The sequence below is a fragment of the Crotalus tigris genome, unplaced genomic scaffold (assembly GCF_016545835.1).
Source record: "Crotalus tigris isolate CLP2741 ecotype Arizona unplaced genomic scaffold, ASM1654583v1 scf7180000017855.1216408, whole genome shotgun sequence".
Taxonomy (NCBI): Eukaryota; Metazoa; Chordata; class Lepidosauria; order Squamata; family Viperidae; genus Crotalus; species Crotalus tigris.
The window spans coordinates 306821-331574 of record NW_024096677.1 but is presented as its reverse complement, the minus strand read 5'-3'; the positions used below and the strand labels follow the sequence as shown (position 1 = coordinate 331574).

General features: G+C 39.1%; 1 protein-coding gene across 7 annotated transcripts in view; it reads left to right on the top strand.

The window, feature by feature from the left end:
* CC2D2A (coiled-coil and C2 domain containing 2A) overlaps nucleotides 1-24754 on the top strand; it is a 226121-nt gene that overhangs the window by 65859 nt on the left and 135508 nt on the right. For 5 of the 7 annotated variants that reach the window (XM_039343479.1, XM_039343478.1, XM_039343477.1 and 2 more), the window contains exons 3-8: nucleotides 4791-4879; nucleotides 6280-6381; nucleotides 8488-8676; nucleotides 11827-11989; nucleotides 18224-18360; nucleotides 22441-22572. In XM_039343479.1, coding sequence (XP_039199413.1) covers nucleotides 4791-4879; nucleotides 6280-6381; nucleotides 8488-8676; nucleotides 11827-11989; nucleotides 18224-18360; nucleotides 22441-22572 — 812 coding nt within the window. Of the gene's footprint in view, nucleotides 1-4790; nucleotides 4880-6279; nucleotides 6382-8487; nucleotides 8677-11826; nucleotides 11990-18223; nucleotides 18361-22440; nucleotides 22573-24754 lie in introns of those variants that run through there. The other 2 variants (XM_039343482.1, XM_039343481.1) reach the window with 2 other exon arrangements.

Genomic DNA, 24754 nt, shown 5'->3' with positions numbered 1-24754 from the left:
CCTGTTTTGGCGATGAGGTGAACTCAATGACCTCCACTCCTTTTAGCGCAGTTTCTCTGCCTTGCAGTGGTGCTTTGGTGTCCTTCCCCATGGGGCTGGGGTTTGCTTTTTTCGCCTCTCTGTGCCCTTCTTGGCCGCACTTGAAAGGCAGTGGAGCGAACCTGGAGAGCTTGTGGTTTGACCGTTTCCCTCTTCTCTGGGGGTGATTTCTTCCATGGCAGCGCTGCGCAGTACATGTTGCCTGTCTGGTGAATTTCCACCTCCTCAGGTAGGACATGCCAGTCATGGAGGGTTGCGGGGGCCCCTCTCAAGACATAGGAATTGTACAGGTTATCGTTCAATCTGTCTTTGAAGCAGCTGGTAGAAATGGTCTCTGGCTAGTCATTGAGTTGGTATGCCAGATCATAAAACTCCTCGGTGTATTCAGTCATAGCTTGGTGACCTTGCCTCACAGTCCTGTTGTGGTCTAGGTGCTAAGTGCCTCTCTGAATTAAACAATTTTGCAGATTCCGCCTAATGTAAGGACCTGACCCAGCTGGTCCCTCAGGAAAGTAAAACTCTTGACTCCGTTAAGTTTAATCAAAAAGAACTATTACTGAGAAATAGTGGATGCAGAGAAGCCAGGCGGAATCTGAAGGTCCCATTCAAAGCGCAAACCAATTCTTTTGTTTTCCCCCAAACCCACCCCCCCTGACCAGTCCACTAGCAGCCAATATGATGCCATAAAGATGTTATGAGAATACTGAGGTGCTGGGTAGATAACAGGTCACTCTCAGGGCATGACGGTCTTGGAACCAGCTGGCACTGGGTGGGAAAGAATTTGTTTTGTCTCTGAAGACAATCCCCCTCCCTTCTCTAGTGGTTACAGCAAAAGTGAAAGCATGCAAAGAATGCCAGAAACCTTCCTTCCCCATTCCCTCCAACAGAATGGTAGGACACCAGCATGGTGGATCTGACATGCCGTCCCCCGAAAGAACGACTGAGCTGGGAAATTAGTTGATTTGAACCTGTTATGGTGTCTAATTTCTTTTCACTGGAATGCAGTGACTTAATGACACTAGAACTGCTGGCCAGAAATGGTCTGCACTCCGGCAGTTTGAATCTGGCTCTCCAAGATAGGGTGATCTTCTGCGCTTGCTTCCCGGCTCCTGCCCACTCAGCAGTTTGAAAGCATGCAATACTGAAAATAGATAAATGAGTACCACTTTGATGGGACAAACCTAGTGCATTTGTGTGTATGGAGAGTAAAAGCCAGCACTGGACCTGGCTGCATGTGAGGCAATGCAACACAAGCAAGGTGAGGCAAAGCGAGGCAGGACAAGGTGAGACCAGTAGAGGAGCCTGGAAGAGCCAGCAACCTGAACACCACTAATCAATTGGTGTAAGTTAGTTCACCCCTATGGTACACCAAGGATAAGCACGTAAGCACCATGAGGCTGTGAGGACTGCATTGTGTCTAGCAGTTGTAGATTTCCCTGACATTGTATGCCATATGGTAAATAAATAAATCTTTCCACTGTTGTGCACACTTGTGCTTGTAGGTTTAGCTTTAGTAAAGATTCTTTCCTAAACCAGCAAAAGCTTATATCATATAAATGTCTCTAAATTTCAGAGGGCATTAACTCTAGCACGTTATAACATTCTCCCCACAACAGTTCTGAAAGGCCTATACAAAAAAGTCCCATATGAACTGAGATTTTGGCCCTGTGGACAAGGGGACATTGAAACCAAAGCTCATGTCCTATTATATCCTCTATAGTTTTATTGACTCATATTATAGCTCCTTACCTGACAAAATAGCATATCTGGCAAATTCTGATCTCTTTTATGTACCACTATTACTGTTGGATCAGTATTATACAATTTCTTTGAATGTAGCTAAATTCTGCTATATTGTCTGTAAAATTAGACAGACTTTGGTCACCCACTGATAATTCCACCATGAATTCTAATACACTATTATGTCTCACTGTGTTGGTTTTATTTTATTTTAGTGTTTTAATTTTTATTCTGGTCTGTGACCTTAATAAAAGATTGTTCGATTGACCCCCAGCAAAGAATAAAGGACAACATAGAACATAGAATAACAGAGTGGGAAGGGACTTTGGAGGTCTTCTAGTCCAACCTCCTCCTGAAGCAGGAGACCCTATACCATTTCAGATAAATGGCTGTCCAGTCTCTTCTTAAAAGCCTCCAGTGGTGGGACACCCACAACTTCTGAAGGCAAGGTATTCCACTTGTTAATTGTTCTCACCGTGAGGAAATTTCTCCTTAGTTCTAGGTTGCTTCTCTCCTTGATTAGTTTCCATCCATTGTTTCTTGTCTTGCCTTCTAGTGCTTTGGAAAATAGGTTGACCCTCCTCTTCTTTGTGGCCGCCCTCCAAATATTGGAAGGATGCTGTCATGTCACCCCAGGTCCTTCTTTTCACTAGACAAGACATACCCAATTCCTGCAACCATTCAAGTTTTAGCCTCCAATTATCCTTATTGCTGTTTTCTGCACTTTTTCTAATGTCTCAACATTTTTTTTATATTGTGATGACTAAAATTAGAGGCAGTATTCCAAGTGTGCTCTAACTAACATTTTACCTTTGTAAAATGGTACTAATACTTTATGTGATCTTGATTCCATTCTTCTGTTAATGCAGTTTAGGATTGCATTGGCTTTTTTGGCTGTTGCCACATACTGCTGCCTTATATTTATGTGACTGTCCACTTGGATTCCAAAATCCCTCTCACAGTTACTGGTTTTGAGTCATATTTTCCCTATTCTGTACTTGTACTTTCCCTATTCTATTTTTTCTTGCCTAAGTGTAAAATTTTACTTTTATCCACACTGAATTTCATTTTGTTAGATAGAGCCCAGTGTTCAAGTATGTCGAGATCCATCTGGATCTTGAGCTTATCTTCTGGGGTGTTGGCTATTCCTGCCAGCTTAGTGTTATCTGAAAATTTGATGAGTTCCCCTTCTATTCCCTCATCTAAAATAATGTATGAAGATATTGAAGAGAACTGGGCCTAAAATGGAACCCTGGGGTACCAAACTGCCCACTTCCCTCCGTGTTGATGTAGTTCCATTAGGATTACATGTTGAATATGGTTTGTCAGCTAGTTACAAATCCATCTGGTGGTGGGGCTATCTATTCCACATTTTTCTAGCTTACCAAGAAGTAGTTTGTGGTCTTCACTGTCAAATGCTTTACTGAAATCCAATTATATCATGTCTGCTGATGCACTAATTTAGTCACTTTGTCAAAGGATGAAATAAGATTTGTTTGGCCTGATCAGTTTTTGATGAAATCATGTTGGCTTCTGTTTATAATTTTGTTTGCTTCTAGGTATTCCCAGATTTGTTGCTTGATCATCTTTTCCAGGATCTTCCCAGGTATTGATGTCAGGCTGATTGGTCTGTGGTTTCTGGATCTCTTTTTTCCCCTTTTTTTTAAAGATGGGAACCACATCAGCTCTTTTTCAGGATCTTCCTAGGTATTGATGTCAGGCTGATTGGTCTTTGATTTCTGGACCTGTTTTTCCCCCCATTTTTGAAGTTGAGAACCACATCCGCTCTTTTTCAGTCCTCAGGTAGTTCCCCCATGCCTCATTCAACCATGGAGCCTCTCAGTCTACAAACTTTAATATAAAGATTGTGCCAGAATCCATTTCTATTTCATTCCTATCTATCTGCTCTGATCTAAAAACAAATCTCACTTTTCCCTGGGTTCTGCCATAATCCTAAGGGGGAGGGGGATATGCCTGCGGGGTTGTTGCTTTTGCTTCCTCTATTCGCTACAATATAACCTTTTGCTTTGTTATTGCCTCTGTGTCTGCTGCTGCTACAATGTAACAATTTGCTTTCTACACTGCATCTCTCTCTGGACTTTCTTCTCCCTAACCTGTCAACTAGGAAAAGGGGGGGAGAAAGAAATACAACCTCCCAAGCCTGGCTTATTTCTCCTGTCTCAAAAGGAGGTGAGAAGAGTGCTTGAACATTGTGCTACAACTGGAGCTGGATCGATGTTATCTCCCCTTTCCCACAATGGACTTAACATCTGGAGATTGGCCGGTCTGAATCATCCGGATGAACTGTGGGGTGGGGTTTGCTTGGGGACACTTTAAAGTATCGATCTGTAAAGGAATCCCTCAGATCCTGTCTATTATGCCTGCTATCAACTACTTTTAATAAAAGTTCCTGTTGGAGGAAACTGTCTCCAAGAGTTCTGCTTTCTTAAGATGTGGGGTTGAAGTGGGTCCTTACGGATTGTTTGGGTTCTTTCTTCCCTTCTCCGGGACAGAATTTCTCTTTTGCATTACTTCTGTTATCTTCAGCAAGTTTTCTTAGTTGTGCCTATCATAATTTCTCTCTAGCCAAAGCTGTTCTAAAATTTAACGCTTTTAATGCTGTAAGAAAGGCTTAGTGTCATCTTTGCTATGCAGTGTGGTTTAAAAACAGGCAATAATCTTTTAGCTTTCTGGAAAGGCTCTTCTACGAAACTATGTAGTTGAAAGATCTTTAAGCAACATACAAATCATTTTGTAACTCAGGAATTCTCTACCTCTCACAACTCTCTGTAACAAAATGAATAAAATAAAGAATTGCCATGTATTAATACTTGGCTGCATGACTATCAGAGTTGTATAAAAGAATAAACAGATCTTTGAAAGAAAGATAGCTAAAAACATTACTGTGTTGTTTTCAAGAAAATGGTGTGTACATTTCCTTGAGAGCACCATCAACAAAATTCAACTTTAAAAGACAGTTTATTGTTGTAATGATGTAATTCTATCTCTAGGTTTTCCTCCAGTTCCATCTACCTTGGGGACAAAGTTTGCAGAGACTTCTGTGCGAGAACGCATGAGAGAGAAATTGAAGGCTGCACGAGTAAGACGTCAGAAATCCTGTTCCCAACAATGCTTCTCATAACGCTGTTTCTTTGGAGAAATCATACTGGGGATTTTTGGTATATTTGGGACACAGTAGATAGGCAGAAGTATAGTTATGTGTAATTTTTAAGAAAGAAGAAAAATAATCTGTAGCTCAACAAGAATCAATTTAATTTCATGTTTGATGGCATTGAGAAGCAAAAAATAGAATTGCCCATCTCATTCCCTTGTGATGGAATTATTATTTCACATCTTTTTTGATATCTTTGATTGGCTGGATGGAGACAAAACATTGCTCAAGCCTACATTTTTCCTCTCTTTTTTAATTAGCAGCTTCATTAGCAACCAGACATGACCTTGGGCCAAATTAGAATAATCAGTGAAAAATATGCAAAAATGGAAACAAATCTAATCTTGGCACGCTGAGTTTTTTTATGACGAATTCCTAGTAATTGAAGAGGACTCTGAGGTGGTTGGAGTGGGTACTGTTGGCTTGGAAAATTCAATTTCTGGATTTTTGCCTGACAGTTGATCCCAGAGCAATCCTTTTTAGTGCTCTGTGGCAGCAAAGAAAGACTTCATGGGAGTTGAAAATGAGGATTGAATGGAGCTAAAATTTCCCCATCTCTGAACAAGATCACTGCTATTACATGGGATGGATCACTGAAATATGTATTAAAGTTTAGATCTGTTTTCTAAAATTCTAAGTTCTTCTTTAAATGCTTTACTAATAGCTTTTTCCTTTCTGGAGTATTTCTAATTTGCTCCATCATAACTCTGTGTGCTTTATTGTAGAGAATATCATAACTTAAATAAGTAATGTAATACAGTGGTCGCCAACCCATGGGCCATGGCCCACTACCAGGCCATGAGCTGAAATATAGAGATGTCTTTGAGACTTGTATTATATTAAAATAGCAGACTGAACATCCTGAAATCCAAATAAATTTGAGATCAGGAATCTGGATTTTCTCTGGACTTGTGGCAGCTTCCTGAACTTCCCAAAGTGGTTTGTTTGGATGACCTATTGAGTTTTTGTTTGTACTTGATAATTCAGATCTGCTGATGCAATGTGATACATGATCCAGCTCTGGATGAACCAATATTAATATAGTAATAGTAATATTCAGGCTTATCTCAACTACCCTTTCTTGATACTAAAAGAGGTTGAGTCTATTGCTGTGCATAAAAATTTGTTCTTAAGAATCTTCTACTTTCCTCGATATATTTCCATTTTCTCTGCTTATTAAAAATTTAATGCACATTTATTTCTCCATTTTCTGGTAAGGCATAATTTAAAATATGTCTATAGTATTTACTACACTTATTTATTATGCAGAAAATTTGAAGTCAATATAAATTAATTAATGCAGTTCTTATCCATATATATATTTGCAGATAAGTGATCATTTGCTGAGCGCAGTACAAAGAAAAAAAGGCAAGGTATCTGCAAGAGTGAAGTTTCATGATGCTGTTAGAAGATGCAAACAAAAATCACAGGTGATGAGTATCAGTTGAATAGTGATGGCTTTTCAGGTTATTTTGTGATTATTTAAGACTGAATTATGAATTAAGTATGGTTAAAAAAATACCCTTGAGCATATATGACCTTGAAAAACAAAGTAATATATGATGAAAATTACAAATAATTGTAACTTAAAGATTAGGAAATGGTCCAGAAACATATGTTTTATGCACCATTAGCTGTATTTAGCTTTCTACTTCCAAAGTTGAAAGATGTTGTAATGTGACTCCATGACCCACAGTGCAAAAGGAGAGGTTATGCAAGATTTGATATCAGCTCCAAGATGCCCAAAATCTTGACATATTTTTTTCCATTTCTTCCATTCATATCTATAAATAGAAATCTGCTGATGAGTCAAATTATTTAATGTGTTCCAAAAATGTGGAGTATATTTTGCTGATGAATATAAAACTCTTAAAACACTGTATAGTAAACTGTTAAATTTTGTATTTCTAAATGTGACTAAATAAATGTCCTCCAGTAGGCAGTATGGATTGAGAAGTGGTGTTTCAATCAAAATAGAGCTGGAAGCAACCCTGGAGGTCATCTAGTCAAACTCCCTGCTGAAGCAGGAGATCCTATACTATTTCAGACAAGTGACTATCCAGTCTCTTGTTAAAAATCTCCAATGATGAAGCATCCACAACTTCTAATAGCAAGTTGTTCTATTGGTTAATTGTCCTCACTGTTTGGAAGTTTCTCCTTAATTCCAGGTTGCTTCTCTCCTTGATTAGTTTCCATCCATTGTTACTTGTCCTGCTCTCTGATGCTTTGGAAAATAAGTTGATCCCCTCTTATTTGTGGCAGCCTCTCAAATACTGGTATACTATCATGACACCCCAGTCCTTCTTTTCTCTAGACTAGCCGAATTCAAATCCTGCTATTCTTCATATGTTTTAGTCTCCAAGCCTTTAATCATCTTAGTTGCTCTTCTTTGCACTTTTTCCAAAGTCTCAACATCTTTTTTGTAATGTGACCAAAACTGGATGCAGTATTCCAGGTGTGGCCTTACTAAGGTTTTATAAAGCAGTACTAATACTACATGTGATTTTGATTCTTTGCCTCTGTTTATACAACCAAGGATTGCATTAGCTTTTTTGGCTGCTGCTGCACACTGCTTACTCATATTTAAGTGACCATCCACTAGAACTCCAAGGTCCCTCTCACAGTTGCTGTTTTTGAGCCAGGTTTTCCCTAATCTGTACTTGTACCTTTGGGTTTTTGTGCCCAGGTGTAAACCTTGCTTTTCTCCACATTAAATTTCATTTTGTTAGATAAGGTCCATTTTTCAAGTCTGTCAAGATCTTTTTGGACCCTGAGCTTGTTTTTTGCTATTCCTGCCAGCTTAGTATTATCTGCAAATTTGATGAGTTCCCCTTCTGTTTCCTCAACTATTTATGAAGATATTGAAGAATACTGGGTCTAAGATGGAACCTTCTGGTACCCCACTGTTCCTTCCTTCCATGTAAATGTAGTATCATTAAGGACTATTCATTGAATAGTTTGTCAGCCAGTTACAAATCCATCTGGTGGTGATGCTGTCTATCCCACGTTTTTCTAGCTTACCAAGAAGTAGGTTGTGGTTTAGTTTGTCGAATGCCTTGCTGAAGTGTATGTATACTATGTCCACAGCATTTCGCTGATCTACTAATTTAGTCACTTTGTCAAATAATCAAATACGATTGGTTTAGCATGAAGAAACCCATGCTGGCTTTTAGTTCTAACTTTATTTGTTTCTAGATGTTTGTTTAGAGTCAGTATTACATTTCAACTCAACTTTTATATCATCTTCAACAGGGCCTGGAGAGGATAGTAAGAAACTTAGAGTTCAGAATTGAAGAATGCAGGTTTTGGACACTCAGTATTTCACGAGGGAATTTTAAATGAAAATTGGTATATGCGTGCAGAAACATTTGTTTTTGAGAAGACTGTTTGAGTAAAATGGTCAGAAATGTATAGTTACTGTTGTAGTTCTCTATGAGGAATAAATAGTAATAATTATTTTTTAATTCTGTTACAGAGTTAGCTCTTGAGTTGTATGATGAATTTTTTTTTAAAAAAAAATTACTTTTCCTCATTAGATTCAGACGGGTTATCCTTCTTCTGAAGAAGCCTATAATTTCTTTATTTTCAATTTTGATCCTGGGGAAGAGAATGTATGGAATGATGGTCAAAAAAATGAAAAGAATGTATCAGATCTAAATGACAAGGGCAGGGAGAACCAGAAATCTACACTCAGCAGTCAGGAAGAACAAGAAGAGAATGAAATGGTAATCTTGAAGAAGCATGTACATATCTCTTTAAAAAAATGTTTAGCTGACTGGTTGTATTTTGTTGTAAACAAAATGTGGAAGCTTGTAGTTAATATCATGCCTCTCCCCTCCTCTCCTCTTTCCATAGATGCACATAGGTAATCACATCTTAAGACAGTCCTATATTACATATAATGGAGAATTTAAGTAAAAATGATACAAAATTGCTTATTTGTGGCTAAAAGCAATACATTTGTTAAGACCAAATATTATCTGCCATAGATATCCTTTACATCATTCTACTGTATAGTAATCCTATTTGGAAAAAAGTTAAATTTTATGCTTTTTACTTAGAAAGAAAATTTCTTTACTTTGAGGGAATATTTTATACCCATTGAATTAACCAAGATAGTAAGCATCACACAAGGAATATCAGTAGGAAATAGTATAGCTTCTCAGTAGTGTAAAGATAATTCTAAAATAAATGAATGCATAGTGCCACAAAATGCAAGAATTGTGTGATGAAAATTATGAAGATTTGTTCAGCATTCACTGACAGATTCTGAACAATCTAACTGCCATCTTTGTACACAAAAGTTCTGCTGTTACTCATTGCTAAAACTCATGCTTTATTCTTCATCCTAATCCAATTCATCCCTCACCCTTTTTTATAACTCTTTTTAATTCCATTATTTCTCTTGTAATCCCATATGTTTACTAAATATTATAAATTAGAATCTTTGTCTTAGAAAGTTCAATTTTAGTAAAAATAGAATACATGTAGTATATGTGTGTGTGTGTATATGTATACACACACACACGATAGTAACTTCATACACACACACATCAACATATCAACTCCCAAAATTCCACAGCCAGCAAGGTGGTCGGTGCTATGTGGTAAGTTCATGCTAGTGGGGAATTCTAGGGAATTGATGCCCACCCATGTTAAAAGTTGCCAAGGTGCAAAAATACATCTAGATTAATTTTCTGGCCTGCCACCCACAATTGAGGTAGAACTAATTATGTCTTACACACCAGTGAAACATTGGGTCTGGTGTGGTTCTATGTCCTCATAGCATTATTTTCTGAGGGTTAAGTTTTATTACTGGGACTTCAATTATAAGACTATAAAGAGGATTGGAAGCTTATTTTTTTATCTAGATCATTTTTACATATTTCAGCAATGCCCAGATGGGTATCCATGTTAAAAATAAAAAATCAATATGGATCATTTATGCTGTTTGTAAATTACAGTTATGAGAAGCATGTATGTATATTTGAGTTATGTTGAAATATAAAATTTTAGGCTTAACAGCTGAGTTACAACACCTTCCTGAAATTGTAATCAGTTTGCAATAGAACATAGAATTGGTTGCAATGGTTACAGATGATTTTGTAGATTACATTGTTTCTTTCGTCCTTCTGTATCTTGTTTTTGGTTCTGGATAATTCCTGGTGGAGTGTGGCTGTGAGTTTGTGGGTTATTGCTATTCCTAGGGGTTGGAGAATTCTGGCTGTCATTTCCGACACCCCTTTTGTGTATGGTAGAGTTAGTTGTTGCCTGGTAGTTGGCTGTGTAGTGTGTTGTGATTTGTGTGCTATATGACAGAATATGAAGTTTTTGGGATAGCCGTTATGGAGAAGGATGTCAAGCAGCCATTTCTCTTCTGTTTTTCTTAGTGTTGTGGTATTGCAGTGTGTCCTGGCCCTTCTGAAGAGGGTCTGGAGACAGCTTCTTTTGTGTGCGATGAGGTGGTTGCTTGCGAAGCTGAGGATCTGCTCATGTGCATGGGTTTGTGGTAAATGCAGGTTTCCAGTTCTCCATTATCTAGTGTCCTTATGTTGATGTTGAGGAATGAGAGTCTGTTGTCTGTTTCCGCTTCATGTGTGAATTTGATCCCAGGGAATATGTTATTAAGTAGGTGGTGTGTTTCTTCAGTTTGGGAGTGTTTGATGATGATGAAGGTGTCATCGACATAGTATGTTCAGAATTTTGGTTGGATGGTGAGTAGAACTATAGATTCAAGTCATTGCATGACTGCTTCTGCTATTAGGCCTGATATGGGTGATCCCTTCGGGGTACCTGTACTTGCTTGTAGATTTTTCTATTGAACTTGAATTATGTGTTGAGGCATAGATCCAGGAGTTTCATGATTGTTTCTGTAGACATAGAGTGTTCTGTAGTGGATTATCTTTGTAGGTATGGTGTTCACTGAGAAGAGGGTATATGCTTTGTTTAGCCAGGTCGATATCAATCGAGATGAAGAGAGTGGTGTCGTCGAAGGAGACCATAATTTCTTCCTTACTGATCTTGTGTGTTTGATGCATTGGAGAAATGGTTCTGGGGAATTTATAGAGTCAAGAAAAGATACAGAAGAATGAAAGAAACAATGTAATCTATAAAATCAACTGTAACAATTGCAACCAACTTTATGTGGGACAAACATCACATCAGTTAAAAATCAGGATCCATGAACACCAGTTGACAGTCAAATGCCACGACCCCAAATCTGTAATCTCTACCCACACTGACACCAAACAGCACCAGTTCTATTGGAACAACACAGAAAACATTGGCCACTACTACCTGCCACATTTGTGAATTCATTGAAGCCTGGTACTCCATAAACAATTCCATCAACAGACACACTGACCTACAACCAGCCTACGATCCCTTCAGAATACAAATGAACTGCACAGCCAACCAGAGACAGCACCAACCCTCAAGCAACCCACACAAGCCCCCCAGCAGTTCATCTCCCAATGACCCTGACCTGATATAACCTCCCCTTCACAAGATTCACTGATGACTCACACATGATCCATCACAAGATCCTCAATACACCCACACTTGAAGCCCTTATAAATAGAAGAACACTGACACTGACATCCCCTAAACTCCATTGAAGATTTTACTTAGCCTGGTAATGAGCTAGGAGAATGAACCTTCACCCTCATTGTAATCAGTAATAGTCACCAGTGGTCTGATATATTATATATAATTTTCTTGAGATAGTCCTCAAACATCAAGTATAGGTGTCCTGATAAAGATAATTCTTTGATGGAAATATTTTCCTTTGCAAAAATTCCTATGATTGCAAACCTGTAAAACACAGTTCTGCTGCCCTTGAGTTCTGATTGAAAACATTTATGTGGTAAATACAGGATGAAGAGGAACTTCTTTTCCATGATAAAGGGGATGATGGCGTATTTGTTATAGAACAGACATGCCAAGATTTCTTAGAAATTAGATCTGCAGAATATGAAAGCTATTCTGGAAGGGTGCAGAAAGAGAAAGATATTTTGTTTATTCCCAGTATGTTAAGAGGTATGTTGGCTGGAATTATTTTGAAATTTTGTGTGATACAGGTTAATTTATCAGATGTAATATATAGCTGTCTGTCTGTCTATATCTATCATCTATTTTTTTTCATTATGACTATAGTTCAAGAGAAAGACCTTGTTTTTTGATACATTAATTTTGAAATGCCTCTTGGTGGGTAATTTGTCTAAGATTTTACTAAGTAACATCCATTTTCTTATTGTAACGATGCATGGATTGCATATTTGTAGCTTTGATTTAATCTTGACTCCTGGCAACTGCCTGGACAACTCTTTGCAGTTTTCTTGGCAAGATTATTTGGAAGTAGTTTGCCATTGTTGTTTCAGCTCTTAAAGAAACTAAAGCAGGGCTGTCAAACTCGCCGTGTCACGTAACATGTAGTGAGGTATCGCAACTTTTTTCCCATTGCCAGAGCTGGGGTAGGTGCAGCTTCCGCATGACGCATCCAGCCCATGGGCCGGCAATTTGACACCCCTGAGCTAAAGACTTGAAGATTAAAATTTAGGAGGGTAGGACTAAATAGATGTGGTTTTAAAAAAGAGTTAACACTCAAAAATAAAGATGTGAATGGGGAATGGGGAAAAATGAGAACTTAGGAAAACATACAGTTAAAAATAGTGGTCTAAATTTGTAGTATTATCAAATAAAAATAACAAGAGTTGTGTGAATGGGTAATATCAAAGTCCATGTAAATGATAAAGCACAATGCTCAAATGAAGTGGAATGGTAGATTTAAATTGAGATCAATGTTTTATAATGGAAAAGATAGATTACAAATGTTGCTGGGTTTTTTTTATTTATTAACCTTTTTTCTGAAAGTTAAAATTTAATAGTTTTTGTATGAAGTAGTGAAGGACAAAACCTTGAATTATTTTTGTTTTACTATAATGTTGGTACCTTCTTTTGTTTCTTCTGCCTTCTGTTAATATTTTATTCATATTTTGTAGTATGGTTGTATTATTATTATCCTTCTCATATCTTTTCTGTTGGTATCTGATGATTATATACTTTGTTCTCTATATGTACACTTATGCACCAGAGATAAATTCCTTGTGTGTTCAATCACACTTGGCTAACAACAACAACAACAACAATAAAGTTGGAAGGGACCTTGGAGGTCACTTAGTCCAAACCCCTGCTCAGGCAGAAAACCCTATACCATTTCAGACAAATGGCTGTCCAGTCTCTTCTTAAAAATTTCCAGTGTTGGAGCATTAACAGCTTCTGGAGACAGGTTGTTCCACTGATTAATTATTCTGGAAATTTCTCCTTAGTTCTAGGTTGCTTCTTTCTTTGATTAGTTTCCATCCATTGCTTCTTGTCCTGCTTTCAGGTGTTTTGGAGAATAGCTTGATTTCCTCTTGGTGGCAACTCCTGAGATATTGGAACACTGCTATCATGTCACCCCTAGTTCTTCTTTTCATTAAGCTAGACAGTCCCCTAACCATCTTTGTTGCTCTTCTCTGTACTCTTTCTAGACTCTCAATATCTTTTTTACATCGTGGTGACCAAAACTGGATGTAGTATTCCAAGTGTGGCCTTACCAAGGCGTTGTAAAGTGGTATTAATACTTCACGTGATCTTGATTCTATCCCTCTGTTAATGCAGCCTAGCACTGTGTTGGCTTTCTTGGCAGCTGCAGCAGCACACTGCTGGCTCATATTTCAGCGATCGTCCAGTAGGACTTCGAGATCCCTCTCAAAGTTGCTACTATTGAGCAAGGTACCACCTATACTATACTGTGCATTTGGTTTTTCTTACCTAAATGTAGAATCTTACTTTTTTCACCATTGAATATCTTTTTGTTAGATAGTGCCCAATGTTCAAGTCTATCAAGATCCTTCTGTATCTTAAGCCTATCTTTTGGAGTGTTGGCTATTCCTGCCAGCTTGGTGTTGTCTGCAAATTTGATGAGTTCCCCATCTATCCCCTCATCCAAATCATTGATGAAGATGTTGAAGAGCACTGGGCCCAGAACAGAGTCCTGGGGCACCCCACCACACACTTCCCTCCATGTAGATACAGTTCCATTGAGGACCATGTGCTGAGTATGGCCGGTCAACCAGCTACCAATCCATCTGGTGGTGATGCTATCTAACCCACATTTTTCTATCTTATCAAGTAGTAGGTTGTGGTCTACCTTATCAAATGCCTTACTGAAGTGCAAGTAAATTATATCCACAGCATTCCTCTGGTCCACTAATTTTGTCACTTGGGCAAATAATGCAATAAGATTTGTCTGGCATGATCTGTTTTTGATAAACACATGTTGGCTTTTGGTAATGACTTTGTCTGCCTCTAGGTGTTCACTGATTCGTTGCTTGATTATTTTTTCCAGAATCTTTCCAGATATTGAGGTCAGGCTGATCTGTAATTTCCTGGATCCATTTTTTTTTCCCTTTTTTGAAGATGGGAACGACATCAGCTCTTTTCCAGTCTTCTGGTAATTCCCCAGTGCTCCAGAATCTTTGAAAGATATAGTTCAGTAGTTCTGAGATCATATTTGCCAGTTCCTTCAGAACCTTGGGGTGTAATCTATCTGGTCCTGGTGATTTGAACTCGTCCAGGGTGGGCAGGTGCTCACTTACCATTTTCTTACCTATCTTAACTTGTGTTCTAATCTTTTTTTACTGTACTGTTTTTGATAGGTTTTTTCCCGTTGTATAAAAATGCAAAAAATGAGTTAAATAGTTCTGCTTTCTCTCTATTGCTTGTCACCTTCTTGCCACTTTCTCCTACTAATGGACCAATCATTTCCTTAACTTTTTCTTGTTTTTTACATGTTGAAAGAAGCTTTTTTTGTTATTTTTGACTTGTGTCGCAAACCTTAGTTCATTTTGAGGCTTAGCTTTCCTCTCTTCATCTTTGTAGGCTCGTGCTATTTGCTGATATTCTGCCTTAGTTAAGTCCCCCTCTTTCCATTTTTTATACTTGTCCCTTTTATTTTTCAATTTATCAGAGAGTTCTTTATGCAGCCATGCTGGTTTCTTTTGAGAGCTGTTATTTTTCTTTTTCATTGGTATTGTGCTAGACTGGGATTTTATAATCTCACTTTTCAAAATTTCCCAAGCTTTTTGAGTTGTTTTCCCCTTGAGGATTCTCATCCATAGAATCCTTCCCAAGCTTTCTCTAAGCTTATTGAAATTAGCTCTCTTAAAGTCCAAGACTCTCGTTTGACTCTATTCTATTGCTTGTGCTTGCATAATGTTGAATTCCAATATTGCATGATTACTCCCTCCCAAGGTTCCTGTGGCTTCAATGCCTTCTATCATTTCATCTCTGTAGTGAGAATTAGGTATAAAATGGCTGATCCCCTAGTTTCCTTCTCTACTTTTTGGCAGACAAAGTTGTTTGCTAGGTTTGTCAGGAATCTGTTTGATCTTCCACTTGGTGCAGAGTTTGACTCCCAGTTGATGTCAGGGTAATTGAAGTCCCCCATTGCTATTGTGAGGTGCTTCCTACATACCTTAGTTAGCTAACTAGCAAAAAGTTCATCTATTTCCTCTGTTTGGTTGGGTGGCCTATAAGTATACACCTATGGCAATGTCATTTTTTCCCCTGCTTTTATATTGACCCAAATGCATTTGAGATGGTTTTCATTATTGTTGTGCTCTATTTCTGTAGAGATGTAGTTATTTCTTATATAGAGAGCAACTCCACCTCCTCTTTTATTTGGTCTGTTTCTTTTAAATAATTTAAATCCGATTAGCAGTGTGTTCCATTTGTGGGTTTCATCCCACCAAATTTCCGTAATAATATCATATCTGCCCTCATTTATCTGAATTTCTAGTTTGCCCTGTTTATTGCACATACTCTGTGTGTTGGTATATAGACACTTGAGTCCTTTATGACTGACCCTGTACTTTCTAGCCTGTGTGGTGCCTGAGTTCCCCTATTTTCTTACCACCTGTTTGATTAGTGCACTTGGTGTGGCACTCACTATTAAAAGCTTGATTTTTGACAGGTAGGTTGATATTCTTGTTCACACACAACTCTATGTTACATGCACTGCTAACCCTATAATTTTTAGATTGCTGGGGACAGGAATGTTCTGTATCAATTAACTCACTGTCCCTGTTGTTCAGTTTAAATATTTCTCCAGAAAGTCTGTGAATTTATTGCTGAATAACTCAGTCTCTTTCTTTGATGGATGCAAGTCATCTCTTTTATACTTTTTCATTGGATCAGCTGCAGACATCATGACTAATATAACTAAAGCCTTCCCCTTTACACCACTCCTTTAGCTACATATTGAATTCTGCTATACTCTGGCCTTTTCCATTTTGTTCCTTATACACTGGTAAAACCCCTGAAAAAGTAAGCCTATAGCCTATCCTGCTAAGGTCCTGCCACAAGCTCTGGAAATCATTCTGCAGTATTCTGTTCTATTCAGTTATGACTCTGCTTCAAAACTAGCAACAGTGAATAGATGCTAAATTCCTTAAAGTTTGAGAGCTTTTAGCATCGTTTGTAATAAAAACTAAAGCATTGTAAAGTAGATTCAATCAGTGCATTTTTAATTTTTATTGGAATAAGTTTTACTTTTTAATTTTATTAGCGTACTGTGAACATAATACATTTTATAAAACATAAAGTATTTTTGCATCTCTGGTGAGCACCAAAAATAAGTGTTGTATCTATTTCAGTTTTTCTCACATTTATGTTTCTTTTCTTGAAGTTTCACAACAACTTTGAAAATTGTATATCTGTATTTAAAACCAAGACTAGAAATTGCTACAGGAAGCCAAATAGATATTTTGTAGGAAAATATGCTGGATGCTGTGCCCATCAGTTACAGATAGGGCTAAGATGTTTATCTCAGATTGCCAAGTATTACTACCTGTTCAAGAGACCAAGCTTTCCCAACCTGATGTTCTCCATTTATAGAGAATACAAATTCCAGAATTCCATTGCAGTCACTGGGAATGATAATTCCAACATACTTGAGAAGTACTTAGTTGAGTATGTCTGATATACAGCAAGTTATATGAACTAGATAAATCAATTGTCTCCCAGAGAGTAAAGTTTTGTTTTACATATTGTAATTCACTATGAATTACAGTAGGTATGATTTATATTTTCAAGAGAAAAGTAGTTCTTGTTTGGTAATTCCAATATGTATTTCTGAAATCCAATTAAGTCTTCAGAACACCTCTTCCATTTGATCATGTGATTTTTAAAAATCCATTAATAGGGAACCTATATTTAATGTGTTCCTCTTTCTTCTCCCTTCTCTCTTTTGCTTTGGTTAAAATGTATTCTGAAGAATATTTAAGAAAAATTTGCATACTATGGGTAGTTGATTTGTCTTACTAAAGATATTATATTATAGTTGGTAATTGTTTCCAAAAGATTTGCTCAAAATTTTTGATAGCTATTTGTATGTTTCTTCCACTTGACTTCTGCCCATATTTTAAGTTAGACTTGTAAATAGCTATTCAAAGCTTAATTTTTTTCCTTAGTTTTATTTTGACCACTTCAGTTGCAGACTTCAGAATAGTTTCATTCATTCTTCTTAGATGCCAAAGTAACTAAGACTTAACTGTCTCCTATCCTTTTGTTCCAGAATCATCCTGTATTATAATTCACTAAAAAAATAAAGCAAATAGAGAACAAAATAAACAAAAAGCAAAAAAAATATGTCTACCTAGAATATTAATGTAAAAAACAGTTAATGAATACTAGTTAATAATTATAGGAGACAGTTTGTCTAGTGGTTAGGGCACCAAGCTGAAAACCAGCAGTCTCAGTTCTAGTCCCACTTTAGAAACAAAAACAGTTGGATGATTTTGGGTCAATCCCTCTCAGCTCTAGGAAGAAAGCCAGGGCAAACTGCTTCCAAAAGTCTTGCCAAAAAAACTTGCAATTATTTGTCCAGGGAATCAGGAGTAGGAGTAGGAGTAATAATAGTGTTAAGCATCTCTGTCTTTTCAACCCTTCCAGGTAAATCAGACAGGAAGCATGAGCAGATGAGCTAATTATACTTTAATGCAAGGCTATATTAACAAAATCTTGCAAGTCTGAAAGTACAAATCTCTTGCCATCTCTTTACAGCCTGATCAAGTTAGGACATCTTTCCTAAGTTTTTATCTCTGATATTAGCAACTATGGGCTCCTTCCTCCCCATTCTTGTCTGATGGTTTCCTAGGTAGCATCTCTTTTCTGCTTCCCTCAAGGTCGTTCTCATATACTGTTACATTATCTGTATCTTCCTCCTAGTGCCTCCCTCTCTGAAGATGCCTGAAAATATGGAACCACGGTTTCTTGAGGATGAAGGTTTTTACACTGGAGAATGTCCTGTTGTGTCATTGTCCAACCAGAACATCATGGAAAATAGGATTCTCAAGCAGAAACAGGTATGGTCCCTCATGCAGGTGCTATTTGCTATAATAATTTATTTTCCTTAAATGGTTCAGTTGCCGATGTAGCAAGGGAGCTTGGGGACAATCTCTTTATCAGACTGTACAATTTAAAGAAGTGAGAAATATGTATAAAACAAACTATTTGGCAGATTGAGAACAAAAGAGTTTCAACCCTTGGGTAAAAGCTAATTTAAAGTAAATGAAGCATGGGTCTAGGATGATTCATGGTGGCCAGGTTGGCATGGATGGGTGGGTGTGACTGGGTGGACATAACTGAATTGACATGGCTGGGTGGTGTGGCCAGGTGGGCGCAGCGCTGCTGACTCGGTGCTGTCAAGTGAGTGTGGCTGAGTGGGCAGGACCAAATGGGTGCAGATGAGTGGGTGTGGCTGGGTTAACACAGAACAAGTCGCACTGGCTACCTGGATGTGGGGACAACTTGGCACCCCACCAGCTCCTTGCCTCCCCGAACTGCTGGCAGCAAAACACGTGCATATACACACAAGCATGTAGACACTCCATTCCATGTTTGGGGACTTTTATCTGCATCCATGTTGGGAAACTGCCAATCACTCCCAAGTGTGGGGAGAAGGACCTCTTTGGCATGATGTGCAGGCAGGCATGCACACACAAAGACACAGAAGTGCCATTCTGCGTTTGGGGACTTTTATCTGTATCTGTGCTTGGAAGTTGCCAATTGCACCCAGGCTTGGGGAGAAGAACCTCTCCTTTGGTGTGCTGGGTGCTCACGCATGGCACACACAGATACCTCATTTTGAGTTTAGTGACTTTTATCTGCATTCATGATGGGAAGCTGCCAGTTGCACCTGGGCTTGGAGGGAAGGACTTCATTTTTGGCATGCTGTGTACACATGCACATACACACACTGTTCTGAGCTTGGGGACTTTTATAAACTGTTTTCCTTCCACACCTTGATTAACAGTACCTCCTTTTGCAAACTTCCTCCAGACCAAACTTTAGGTTTCCTGTGATGGCTCTCAGCTGTTCCCTGCTGTCCATGATCTGCATCTTACTGCCAGAATGAGGCAAGTCCCCAAGCTCAGAAGGGTGTGTGAGTGCACGTGCACGCACCCAACATGACAAAGGAGAGGTCCTACTCCCCAAATCTGGGTGAAATTGACAACTTCCCAGCCCTCTGGATAAAAGTTTCCAAACTTAGAATGGTGTGTGTGTGTGTGTGTGTGTGTGTGTGTGTGTGTGTGTGTGTGTACATGAGTGCACATTGACAAACGAGGTTCTTCTCCTGGAGCCCAGGCACAATTGGCAGCTTCCCAGGTCTGTGAATAAAATTCCCCAAATTAAGAATGGGGTGTGTGTGTGTGTGTGTGTATGTGTGTGAGATGACCTAGGGCCCCGAACAGAGGCAAAGCAGTCAGCTGGCAAAAGAAACAGTCCTTTAATCACTGCCAATGTTCCCCAAAAGCTCCCACATATGCTGGCAAGAGTTCAGCCAAAGCACACACACACACACACACACACACACACACACACACACACATCTTCCTTTCAGCTACCTCTGGCTAAAGGCAATTTCAATATAGCTGGAGAAGTTTACAATGTCCTCAAGGCAAGACAGATAACAAGAAAACAAAACAGAAACATAATGAGTCCTTTTAACTCTCAGCTTGCCTGCAGACTGCAAGAAGAGACTCAGAAATGCAGTCTGTGGTCATGAAGCAGGAAACCAACCGGTCCAGAATTCAAAATGTCCAGGTTAAACAAAGACAAGAGCACAATTCACAACTATCTCAAGATACCACGTTTGTTCCCAGCAAATGCCCCACCCCACAATGTCTCCTTAAATCTTAATCCCCAGGTGTGCCCTGTGGAGTGGGGTGGGCCGCTCTCCTCCTGAGCAATTGAGACTGCCTCTGTTGTTCTCTCCTCCTCTCTGCTCTCCTTGCTCTAGGATTGGGTGGGGGGGGTTTACTCCTTGCCTGAACTCTGCCTCCCCTGTTCCAAACCTGAAGGACCCTGGCCTGCCTCAGCCTGCGTCTCCCTACAGTCCTCCGAAGGCACAGACACCCCCTCCTGGGCCTCAACAGGGTCCTGTGCTGACTCCATTTCCTCCTCCGATTCAGGCTCGGACAGAGACATGACAGTGTATGTGTGGGTGTGTGCGAGTGAGCACTTAGTAGCAATTGACAATTTCCCAGCACGGATGTGGATAAAAATCCCCAAACTGGAAATGGGATTTTGTTTGTATATGTGTGTGTTTGTGTGCACATGTTTGGCTACCGGCAGTTCAGGGAAGCAAGGACGCCAAGTTGTCCCCATGTTCAGTTAGCCATTGCGACTTATTCCATGCCAACTCAGCCATGCCCACCCATTGCACCCACCTGGCCATGCCCATCTGGCCACACCCAATCAGCCATGCCCATCTGGTGGTGCCCACAATTGCACCAATCCAGCTGCATCCACCTGGCCACACTCACCCATACACGTCAACCTGGCCACTGTGAGTTGTTCCATTCCACTGAAGCACTGTAAGTAATAGGGCTGAATGCTAGAATCACTTCTGTACAGCTCAGCAGAATGGAAATGTGAACAGAGAGACAAATGCCAATTTCTATCCTTTAATGACTTTTTTAAATTAGTCATTCTATCCCTCCATTGAAGGTATTGAAGGTATTGGGGTGAGCTTGATAGCAAGGAGTTGGCTGTTATGATGTTGGAGCCTTGAAAACTTTGGGAAGGGGAAAGATCCTTCAGAATCTGAGTCTGTCCCATCTCAGCCCATCCCAATCCATCCTCTGCAGTCACTTCCTTCTTTGACTGTTTGCCAAGGTGGGATTTTTCTCTTTTGACAGAAGAGTAGATACCTAAAGTGAAATGTCTGACTTCAGGAAAATTCCAAGAATTCTGGGGCATAGAAATAAAGGTTAAATACTGTATATCTTGGGTTTGACTATTCTCAAATAAGGGGTTCATATATAAACTTTTCAGAATTATTGCCATTACTTCATTGTTCCCAAAACCTTTGAAATTAGTGTGACCATTGGGATTTTAAGAACATGTTCTTAGGGACCTCAAAAAATGGCTGCCATCATGGGCTAGCAGATCACAAAATGGCTGCCGGGAAAGTCATGAACATCAGCTTACTAGAAGGCAGCCTCTTTCTGTCATTCTCTATGCCACGTTTGTCTTTCTTCTGGGCCAACTGATACATTTCTGACTCAAAAACTAGAATCCAACCATCTTCTATTTTTAAGAAGACTCATTGGAAAGTCTGACATATTCCTGGATATGGAGGTGATGCTACCTTTTTTTAAAAAGAAAAGTCATTTTACTTACAATATTTGCATACTACTCTTTGTTAAAGAAACTTCATAAGAAACATGCATAACAATAATCAATGCAATAAAAATAGCAACGTTGTCATGGTTCCGATAGATGAAACCCATCAAAAGAACTTCGAGGCAAAATTCTTCCTTAAAGAACATTTATTTGGGAAACAAACTATCGGCACTACATAGTTGAACCCAAAAACTAAATTCCCTTCCCCCTGATACAAAGTAACAAAGTACAATTCCCACCCCCCAATAAACTGTCATAAAACACATTCCCCAATTAGCTTCAAGCACGGGCTTTCTCCTCACTCCTCAGCCCACCAAAACATTATCAGCTCATCCTTGAGTTCCCATGGCAGCGTTATTATTATGGCTAACTGAGCTTAAATCCCAACCCTCCCCATTGCACCTGAATTCTAAAAGTAAAGAAAAGCATGTTAAAGGAGAAGAGAAAATGGCTGCATTTTCATCAGTTGTCAGAGCAGGAACATCCAATATTAGCAACGTTGACAAACGTATCTGAAAGTAATAGAAACACTAAAACTAGTACCTGTTTAGAAACTAATCATAATAGTAGCTGATTTACATTCCTGTTTCCCATTACATGAAAAATAATCAAAGGAGATTTTAAAAAATCAGGTAAGACTGGAACCAAAGCTTAATTTCTTATTGATTGTTAACTTTCATTTTCTGAAGAATGGTATAGTTTTAACAAGATACTTCTGGCAAAATTAAAATGTTTTTATGTCCTCTATTTTGCAGGGGAAAAAGTGGTTTGGAGATGATGGTCAAATTTTAGCATTGACCAATCCTGTTAAACAATCCCTTACAAGGCCTCCATTGTTTCTTACAAAGGGAGACCAAGAGATGGACCTTGTGATCGTTTATAAAAAGGTAAGTTCGTTATTGTATGTTGTTAGATGCCTCAGTGCAGAATGGCTGAATACAGATCACTGCCCAATTCAGTGTTTTTCAACTTTGGGAAATTTAAGATGTGTGCATTTCAACTCCCAGAACTCCCCAGCCAGCATCACCTAGATCATAGACCAGGGTCTGCATTACCTACATGAAAGGCTTCTGGCAAGGGATGGGCTGCACTCACAAGAACTGGGAAGAATGTATTCGGAAAATAGTTCGCTCAACTTACAAGAAGGGTGTCATGGTTCCAACAGACAGAGACAAATAAAGCAGAACTCCAAGGCTTGCAAATTCCTCAAAGAATGTGTTTATTAGTTACGAAGTATCGGCACAGTTGATACACATTCTCCACACAGATCGCATTCAAGTCGAGGTAATCTAAGCATAAATTAAGCAAGCTATATCTCTAGTCTCACGGAAAACATAGGAGCTCTAATGCATGATTTTGCCGGCTGAATGAAACTCTTGGCCAAATTCTTGTCAGTGAATGACAGGAGCTTGTCCAGTTCTCGGAGCATCATCAAGTAAACTTTAGGTTTTGGTAGTTTGGCCCTGGGGACAATTGCAATGGCACAGTCTGTGTGGCAGTGAGGGGAGAGCATGTCAGACACCATTTCACTGAACTCCTTGGCCAGATTGCAGTCCTCACTAGGAACAATGGATTTGGCCCCTTTTCCGCCTAGGTTTTGCCCTGACCTTCAACTTTTGCTTTTCTAATTAGTTGCTCATGGGCACTTTTTTAGCACTTTTTCAACTTTCATAGCAGTTTTCTTATCAGAGTGTTTCTTCCACATCTTCATCCAGTTTTGCTACCAGTCTAGGCAGGGTTTTTACTTTTTGAACCACACAAGTCCTAGGATCAGGGTGTCATGGTTCCGACAGAGACAAATAAAGCAGAACTCCGAGGCTTGAGAATTCCTCAAAGAACATGTTTATTAATTACAAAGTATGGGCATGGTCAAAAGTGAAACCAAGTCTGAATACACAAGTAACAATTGCCCAATACAAAGCTAAATGTCCTGCCCATAAAACTATGCAAGCAACTACATTCCCCAATATTATTTGGCGGGCTTTTTATGCAACACCGAGGCCCTAGTCTCAGGAGTAGCTGATGACCTTGGTTCCCATGGGACAGAAGATTATTTTGACTAACGAAGCACCTGGGCAAACCCCCTCCCTCCATTCTATGTGGCAACCTAGAATGAGAAGGAAAAATTGCTGCAGCCATGCTCATTTGTAGATTTGACAGTCGGTCCTTCTCAAAAAGAAAGAATCTCCTGTAGGAGAAGCAAAAAATAGGTTAAGTATTTCCTTGAGGCTTGTGAGGATATTTATCGTAAAAAATTTATTAATTTGTGCACTTTCACATTGGTACATTTCACCCATGTAGCTTCTGACAGGGGTTATAGCCTTTCCACTGAATGAGGTACTGTAACTTTCCCTTATACAACCTAGAATCAAGAATTCATTTTATTTCATAATGTGTGTCCCCTCTACCACTACTGGACCCGGTGGTTTCTTTGGAATAGGTCTTAAAGAGGATTCAGACACAGATTTCAATAGACTACAATGAAATACAATGAACTTTTCCCAACAATCGCGGAAGTTTCAATTCCACTGTAACAGGGTTTATGATCTTGGTGATGGGAAAAGGACCAAGGAACTTTGGCCTCAATTTTCTGCTGGGTAACTTTAACCTTAAATATTTTGTTGAAAGATAAACTAATTGCCCAACATAAAAGGTTTTTGAGTGGAGCGTCATTTAACTGCTTGCTCCTTGTAAACCTTGGTAGCTTTGGCCAATGCTTTCTTCACATTCACCCAAACTGCCTTGAAAGATTTCACCCATTGATCCAAAGTCTGGGAAGTAGGAGGCTCCTGTGGGTATTCAGGCATAGGCACAAAATCTTGGCCCATTACTATTTTAAATGGGGTGAGACCAGTGCTACTGTGCACAGTATTGTTGTAGGCTACCTCTGCGAAAGGCAGGAGGTCAGCCCAATTAGTATCCTGGTAATTAACATAACATCTGAGGTACTGTTCCACCATTGCATTAGCTTTTTCAGCTTCTCCATTTGTACTCGGGTGAAAAACCGACAAAAGCCCCTGAGTCGACCCAATCTGTTTAGCAGTAAACTGGATCCCCCTGTCAGAAATA